This window comes from Phalaenopsis equestris, unplaced genomic scaffold (genome assembly GCF_001263595.1).
Source record: "Phalaenopsis equestris unplaced genomic scaffold, ASM126359v1 Scaffold000002, whole genome shotgun sequence".
NCBI lineage: Eukaryota > Viridiplantae > Streptophyta > Magnoliopsida > Asparagales > Orchidaceae > Phalaenopsis > Phalaenopsis equestris.
In genome coordinates, this window is record NW_018164444.1 from 49,886,206 (window position 1) to 49,894,595 (window position 8,390).

General features: G+C 35.7%; 1 protein-coding gene across 3 annotated transcripts in view; it reads left to right on the plus strand.

Annotated features, from left to right (window-relative positions):
* LOC110022702 overlaps nucleotides 1–8,176 on the plus strand; it is a 33,215-nt gene extending 25,039 nt beyond the window's left edge. Inside the window, exons 7-11 of one of the 3 annotated variants that reach the window (XM_020721784.1) lie at nucleotides 2,368–3,218; nucleotides 3,895–4,007; nucleotides 5,967–6,694; nucleotides 7,210–7,887; nucleotides 7,977–8,176. In XM_020721784.1, coding sequence (XP_020577443.1) covers nucleotides 2,368–3,218; nucleotides 3,895–4,007; nucleotides 5,967–6,270 — 1,268 coding nt within the window. In that variant the 3' untranslated portion in view covers nucleotides 6,271–6,694; nucleotides 7,210–7,887; nucleotides 7,977–8,176. Of the gene's footprint in view, nucleotides 1–2,367; nucleotides 3,219–3,894; nucleotides 4,008–5,966; nucleotides 6,695–7,209 lie in introns of all 3 variants that reach the window. The other 2 variants (XM_020721778.1, XM_020721790.1) reach the window with 2 other exon arrangements.
* The last annotated feature ends 214 nt before the right edge of the window (nucleotides 8,177–8,390 follow it).

Consider the following 8,390-nt stretch of genomic DNA (forward strand, 5'->3'; position numbering starts at 1 on the left):
GCCATTTCCCAATTTTTTGCCTGTCAACGAGACTTATTACCAGCGTCTTGTGGGAAAATTCATCTACCTCGCCCATGCTTGCCCCAACATATGCCACGCAGTTGGTATAGTAAGTTAATTTATGCATGACCCCTATGAGCACCATCTTCAAGCTGTCCACTTGATTCTCCACTATTTAAAAGGTACACCTGACTCAAATTTGTTTTTCTCTCATCACAATCTCGGTCCATTGCTGTTTATACAGGTGCTGATTTGGTTGGGCTGGTTCATGATCAAAGTTTCACCTCTGAATGTTTTTCATTTATATGAGAAAATTTTGTCACGTATAAAAGCATAAAAACAATCTGTGGCTGCCCAGAGCAGTGCTGAAGCTAAATTCTGGTTCGTGTGCTTGAGAATCTGTGAAGTTTTCTGGTTACGCATCATGCTCAACAAACTTTATATGTCAACGTCTGTCCCGCTGCAGCTATTTTGTGGTAATAAGACCACCATTAGCATTGCTCACAATCCAATTCAATATGATTGTACCAAACATGTGGAGATTGACAGACATTTTATTAAGGAAAAGATGGAGTCCGAGGAAGTTTGTATTCTTTTGTACCCTCCAGTGGTCAACTAGCAGATATCTTCACGAAGAATCTTCTTCATTCTTTGTTCGATGACATCAAATTCAAGTTGAACATGACTGATATCTATTATTCAACATGATTGACATCTTTATTACTTATTATTAGTTTTTATTCCCTCATTATGTATTTTCTTTTGGTTTAATTATGTTTTATTTCTCTCATTTATCATGTCTATTGTAATTGGATTTAAATACCTGTCCTTCTATCAATAATATTATGTTCTATTCTAAATCTCAATAATATGTATAGTATAATATTTATGAATGTTAGTGCATGCGCGCGCGCGTGTCTGTATGTGTGTTTTTGTGTGGTTGTTTGTATTATAGTTATACAACCATAAGCAATTCTGGTGCTCAAACTTTTTATGTATTTAGGATTTTTGTATGTGTGTATCTATGTATTGTGTCTGGTTGTCTGTATTATAATAATGTAAGAAGCAATTATGGTTCAAACTTTTTATGTATTAATGCATGTATGTATTTATTTTGTATTTGTTTGGTTGTTTGTATTATTAACGCGGGAGCTTATTGCCCGCTATACTGTAGCAGCTACAGTATTGCAGACTCATTACTATAGCTGTTACAGTAATTGCGATCCATTTTCTGATTTCCCTTTTCTATTTGATTCTCCTGTTACTTTCTAATCCTTCCTCCCATATTGCATTTCAAAATCCCGCCTTTCCTGTCCATTCTTCTTTAATCCTTGCCAATTCTCTCTACTTACATAGTCTAGCCTCTACTCCCATTTTATTTATAATTGTTGTGTGCTGATTGAAAGAGTGAGAGTTTTATGAGTGCAGATTTTTTAGTGCTACCTTAGAGGTGTTCTTCCCCTTCGGTGGTTGTACCCGACGATGAGATGATGCTTCGGCTATAACTCGTCCGAGGTTTGATTGTCTTCAATGGTCTAAGTGGTGCTCCGGCTGTAACTGGACTGTGAAGAAACATTTATCCTTCGCAACCCCTCTGGCTCTGTTCCCAGCGGTCGCAAACCACCTTCCAGCTACTGTCCAACCCTCATCATCTCTCTTCCAGGTTCTGCCCAGCCTTTCGGCTGCTGTCCAGACTACCTCGTACCGCTACCCACTCACAGACACGTGTTTCAGCTACTGTCCAACCTTTCAAGGACACCGCTTTCTGCTGCTATCCAACCTACAACCCTCTTCCAGCAACTGCAGCCCTCCTCTACAGTTGCCGGCCACCTTCCATCTCTCTTCCAGCAACTGCAGCCCCTCTCCTACTGTTTTCAGCCACCATCCGGGCTTTTTCTAGCAACTACTGCCATCTCCCTGCTGTCACCCTTCCCTCCTGCCACCTTTCCTCAGCCACAACCATCTTCCATCATCCGCCAATCCACCATCCAGCAGCCTCCGTTTTCATTGTCAACCATGGATATTTTTTTATTTTTTATGCTGTTCATGTTTGTTTATCGTTGCTTCCTGTTTTTCAAACGTCATATTTGTAATCCATTTGAAATTCAGAAATAATGTGTTTCCGTTGTGATTTGGGTTTCCTCCGGTATCAATTATAGTAAACGGAAAGCAATTATGGTGTTCAAACTTTTTATGTTACAAAAACTGCAGATACAAATCATTGATATATTAACCTTTGGTTAGGACATTTACAGCAGTATATTTGGAAGATACCTTTTCATCCATGTTGAAGAGCTCTATATATCTATTTCTCGCTCCATTAGTTTGAATGTAATATTAAATTTTAAATATTGGCTTCTTCTGCAGCATTTTCTACTGGAAAGGCAAAATATGTTTTGGGTCCACTGTTCAACTTTGATTCCCTTTTCTGCCTCATTGAGAGATTTCTTATTACAAGGGAAGTTCTTGTAATTGGTGATGTAATGCAGCACCCATCAAGCTTTCCTGTCTTTCCGGACCATAAATTTCACTTGGATGTGGGAAATAATTGCGTGCTCTCTGAAGATGCTACGATTAGTCAATTTATAGCTGGCAGTACCATATTTGCATCTATTTGTGTTGCAGCTGATGATATTGGCGTCCTACTAGCTTTTTCTTATAAGCTACTGCACACGTTTCAAAATGACACCTCTTGGGGTTTGCTTGCACTTCATGTTTTTGCTAATATTTTTGGGAAGAGGTTTTTTAACCTTGATAACCACAAATTTCTCGTTACTACCATAAGTTCTGTGGTTTCACTTCTTGAGGGCAGGCTCAAATCGGCTTCTCATCGGCCACCTTGCTATCATAATTCAACAAACAGTATGTTTATAAAATTTTCACCATGCAAGCAATGTCCATTTGCGGCGGATGCTATATGTATGGACAAGCTTGTAAAATTTTTGCTCGATATGTTAGAAGATTATAACCTCACTGAGAATGGCTACCCAAGTATGAATAATTGTTTTGTTTCTTTAAACGGATCAGCTCCCACAAGCGCTACCAAGGAAAATGATTCAAGTGGTGCTAAAAGGAAATTTGATGTTCAGTGTGATGCTTCTTGTGTTATTTTTAGGTACAGAGAGCTCACTGGTAAGCAGCCAAATGGTTGTTCTGAGACATTTTTCTGTGACTTCACTGATATTATTTCGTTGGTGGAATTGGTGGGTCACTACATGGTAAGTACATTATCTTGAGATGATTTAAAGGTTTCTGTTGAATTTTTTTTCCTTAAGTTCAGCTTGCTTTTTTTGGTCCATTCATTGTATAGGAAAAGGAACTGAATTTTCATTTATTTGTTCTGTCAAATTTGAGACTTTTAGCAAATGGTTTACATGGTGAGAGCACTAATAAAAAAGAAAAAAAAGGATTCTGATCAGGAACAAAGTATTTCTTGCATTCGATCTGAATTATTGTTTGCTACCTTTTTCTAAGGCTTAAAAGCTTCCATCCCTTTTGTCTTCGCCTTCAGACAAATCTTTTTTATTGTCATCTTACTGATGTTTTATTATGAGTAGTTACTTTTTCTGTGTAATTTGTCATGTACCTCAGTATTTAGAGCAGAACTACGAACTAGTGCATATAATTGATCTATTTAGTGTAATGGTTTCACGTAGTAAGAGTGATGTTCCTGTAGATTAATATCAAAGACGTGTTCAAAGTGCATGTTACTTCTATTTTGGATTTTGTTAATCTCATAGCTCATTGATAAATTTTTTCATCCAATCAGTACGGTTTTCAACTTGTGGTGACTTTGTTGCCTTGTGGCTCATCCGATTTTCATCCTTTAATTATGATAACACTCACATACATGACTTGTAAACATTACTAACGAAACTGTTTATTTGGATGTAGGGGTGGGAGTGGATGCACAATGAAGCAGTGCCTCGTCTATTGAAAATGCTGGATGTTTGTGTTTGTGAGGAATTTTCTGCCGCTCTCTTTGTATTAGTGGGCGAACTAGGAAGGTATCATGTTTTTTTTTTCAGTTTGAATCTTCAAATGCGTCTAAGCCTGCATTGTCTACTCAAAATAAGGCATGAGAAAATAATTTTCTTATAATCAGTACTGTCATTAGTGAACGTTGGATGTTTTTGTCTATGAGAAGTTTTCATCTGCTTTTTAATTATCTGGCTTTGTGTGTAATTTAGGCATGTAATTTCTCTTAACCATGCTTTGCTTCTCTTGAATAACTTTAAAAAATTGGGATGAGCTTAAGTTTTCAAGCTGCATCATACCATATATTGTTTATATGGCAATGATTGAGAGGTTCTTATATGCGTTATTTTCATATTTCTTGGTGATATAGTTTTACCTTTTGTGCATCAAATTTCTTTTTTCTGGAAGATATGAGGACAATAGTAGAATATTTTTCATCATTGCAGATATGAAATTGCACTTTCCTTTCATTATGATGAAGGAGACTATCTGAATGATTGGCGTTTGTTTGGTTTCAGCCTTCTGTTGTTCCTTTTTTATGCTTTGTTTGAATCTTTATTGCTAACTAACTTTATCAAAGAGAATGGGATTATAGAAATAGTTCCTTATGCTGTGTTTTTTTCATTTTTTATTTTTTTGTTTTAGGGTTTGATAAGTTTTACATTAGTACATTTCTCAAAGAATATATAAACATTTCAAGGGTTGATGGTAGTGGTGCAAATAGCTGCTTAAGTTTCATGTTGGTTAGTCAACCGCTTTTATTGGTTAGTGAATGATTTCATGAAGTAAATAACTTGAGAACACTTTCTATGCTTCAAAATTCCAATCCTAAACTACGAACTCATCAAAGTCTTGGACCATGTCTTAAAAATTTATCCATTCTTTAGTATGGTGCATTAAATTATTGGAGGTCTTATTGAGTCATTTGATGTAGTTTATCATTTTTAATATTCCGTTACGTTTGAATTATACAGAGGATATGCTTGAAACAATGGTTAGGTTTTACTCAGTTGTGATTTGTTGGTCACTTTTAAATCTTGGTAGAAACCTCTATAATAAAGGGGTGAGGATTACAGACATAATCCTTCCCTATATTTTGAGCTTGCCTTTTTTTTAATGGTATTTACGTTAGTTTATTTGAAGTTCACCTCTATTGAGAGGATTTTTAAAGGGGGTAATATTTAAAACAATTTTTTCTGTCATTCTTGTGATTAAAGAGGATGTCACATCTTATTTTTTGATCGTACTCGTGGCATTGCATCTTGATGCACTGACTTCTACAGGGATAAACGTGACAAGGAAATGATGCAATGCGTTGGCATCTGGACAAGCATCAAGTATTTACCAATGGATGTGCTATACATATTTATGTTTTTGGAATCATTCTATAAAGACGCCTAGGTAGGTTTTTGTGAAATAACGACTATTAGATTAAGAATTGTGATATGTAATAACTTAAAAAAAGCAAAATGACAGTGATAGTTGCAAGTGCATATATTTACAGATGCACTCGGAGCGAATGACAAATTATTACGATTGAGAGAAGTTGTGCATTGTACTAATTGGTCAAGAAGTTAGAAATGCCAATAGTAGCTTTACTTGCATATGTAGGTCCAGTCAGTGACATATTTATAAATGAGTGGTGAAATGCAAAAATGTATGAACTTAAACCGCAAACATTTTCAACGTCAGGCCTTTCACTAGTGTAAAATTAAAAGTTTATCAAGCAGCGAGTTTTACTAGTGATATTCGACTAGCAGTTAACCCCAAATATCACTAATAAGATATCCGTGAAGTTTGGGAGCTGAACATGTTTAGCACTCGTATAAACACACTATGTTGTCGCATATTTTTGTATTTAACATAAATGCTTGCACTTGGTTACTCCCATTTGAATTTATCTAGGCTCAGTCAGTTATAAGCTCTATTATTGTTTGTTTTTTCTTAGTCCATTAACATAGATGCTGATGTCCTTTTGTTCTGTCCAGCAGACATGGTACTAGTTCTGGTGGCTATCAACAAGCAGGAATTGCAGAACTGAGAAGTAATTTGACTAAGTTGCTCGATACTCTTATTGATAGGAAAGCGGGCCTTCCTACTCAATTTGCTGCTGTTGGTGCCATGTTAAATCTTCTTCCTTTGAAATTTGAAGAAATTCTTTATGAGCATTGTGATCTTACTCTGGATTCATGTGAATCTTCTTACATCAAATATATACAAACATGGTTTTTCAAGCTAAGTGGGGAGCAGCAGATGGCATTAAAAAGTTATTTTGACAATGAAAATCACTGAAGAAAGTAACCTGGATTTTCTTGCATCACCTAGTTGGCGCGGTCAATTTCAATTTGACTCAGTGGTTGACCTGGATTTTGGGAGCTCTTGTCTCAGCACCGCGACAGAGATTCTGTTTGATTTTGGATGTGGCAACTACCGACTCAGATTTATCAGGCTAGCTTTTGATGTATATGGTCAAAGATTTCACTGACTGCTTATTTCTTAGTCTGGCATATGAGTTAAATTTTTGAAGATCCGCTTGAAGGACGCTCACCAGCTTTTTGATTTTGTGATCGTTCTCATATTTCATCCAGTCAGCTCAGAGGCTACAAATTCTTTTGGGTTGGACCGGTTCAGCTTCAAGTTTTGGTTTGGTTAAAATTATTTTTTGAAATGATATGTTGTCAGGATCATGAACCAGAACTAGAATCTATTGCATCAGGTAAATTTGATCTTATTCCTGTCATATTATGTTTGATTGTTGGAAACTAGTCAATAATTTCTTCCTCTCCTGAGTGAGCTTCTACTTTACATCAATTTAATCAGCTTGTTGGACATTTTATTCATGTAATTACAAGCTGAGTATGATGCTTTTTCCCCCAAATTATTTACATTTTAAAGTGCTGCTATATTGAAGTGACTGGACGAAATTGCAAATGAAATGGTAAGAGAAGAATTTGGTAAAATTTGGAAAGAGTAAATAATGATTATATTGAAGTGATGGTGAGCCATGTAAAATAGACTTGATTTGGACATAAATAAAAGAATGTATAAAATTATTTATGAATGATTATGAAGAAAAGTTGACCAGCAAAAAATATAAAAAACTATGGCCTTTTTGGATGGGGAATGAGGATTCATCGAGTATGTCTTTATTGGGAGATCTTTTAATGCCTCTCCAGTTGTACCTTCTTTTAAATGTTTCATCTGAGCAAACTTTCTATGTTCTGTTTACAGGAGGCTCGCAATTTGGTAACGGTTACTTGATTCGTAATCCTTGCCGAATTTCATCTTGTCAGCTCTTGCGGGCTTCAAGCTTTGATCTTTGTAGAAAAGGACAGTTGAAAATGAACTTTTGTTCGCGCTCAGTCCCAGAACATGAATCTCACTGGATCATTTGGAATGCAATCATATTAGATTAAGAATTATTCTGCGCAACATATCGAGTCTGATAAATTTTGTGCTTAAATTTTGTTCTTAAATTAGTAGACTACTGTTCTTAAATTTTGTTCATTCATTTGTTTTCATGTTCTTTTGCAGTTTTTGGAACATTGATCATTTGGAATGCAATCATATTAGATTAAGAATTAATCTGCGCAACATATCAAGTCTGATGAAGACCAACTTGCCTTTATTCCTTTTTGATTAGATATTAAGCTCTTTTCAAAAGCTGTTATCCATATTGCCTCTCGCCTTTATCTAGAGTAGTTTCCATTGGCTTCCACTTCATACATCCCCAATTATTTATCCTTATAACTTGCTCCAATGGTCGACGATTTTGCTCTGTTTCAGAAGAGCATGGATTCAATCAAATTCATGTGATTGTGGAGTTTTTGTTCTATTGATGGCGGTAACTTTGTGCTTCGCAACGAAGGCAAACTTGTCTACTATGCTTATACATGATATTCTGATCAAGTATATTTTATTATTATTAATCTAAGGGCTTATTTCAGCTTTTTCTTGATAAGATTTAGGGGGTGCATTTGGATTGGTCTTTATATCAGATGGAAGAATGAATGAATGAGCGGCCTTCAAAATGAACTTCTTCTGTTTGGGGCATTGATTTTGATCGAATGGATTGAGATATTGCCACGTTTCAGGATGAATGATCATGTTCTGCAAGTGGCACGCGTCCATTTAGAACGTTCTATTAAAGCACTGATCATATTTATTATGAGGGATAGTATTTTGTATATAAAGTAGGTGGTCCAATATCTATTCTATTTATGATTAGTCGATCAGATGATTACAAGTGTTACTCATGATAACGTTTAAATTGTCTTATTTGGATTATTACTTAGCGTTCTTAATGACATGATTTCAAGTTGAGTTGGAGTCGGCTCAAAATTGGCTCGAAAAAAATTCGATTCAAAATTTTGGCTCGTAATTCGGCTTCTTTATTTTGCAATTTTAGAGCT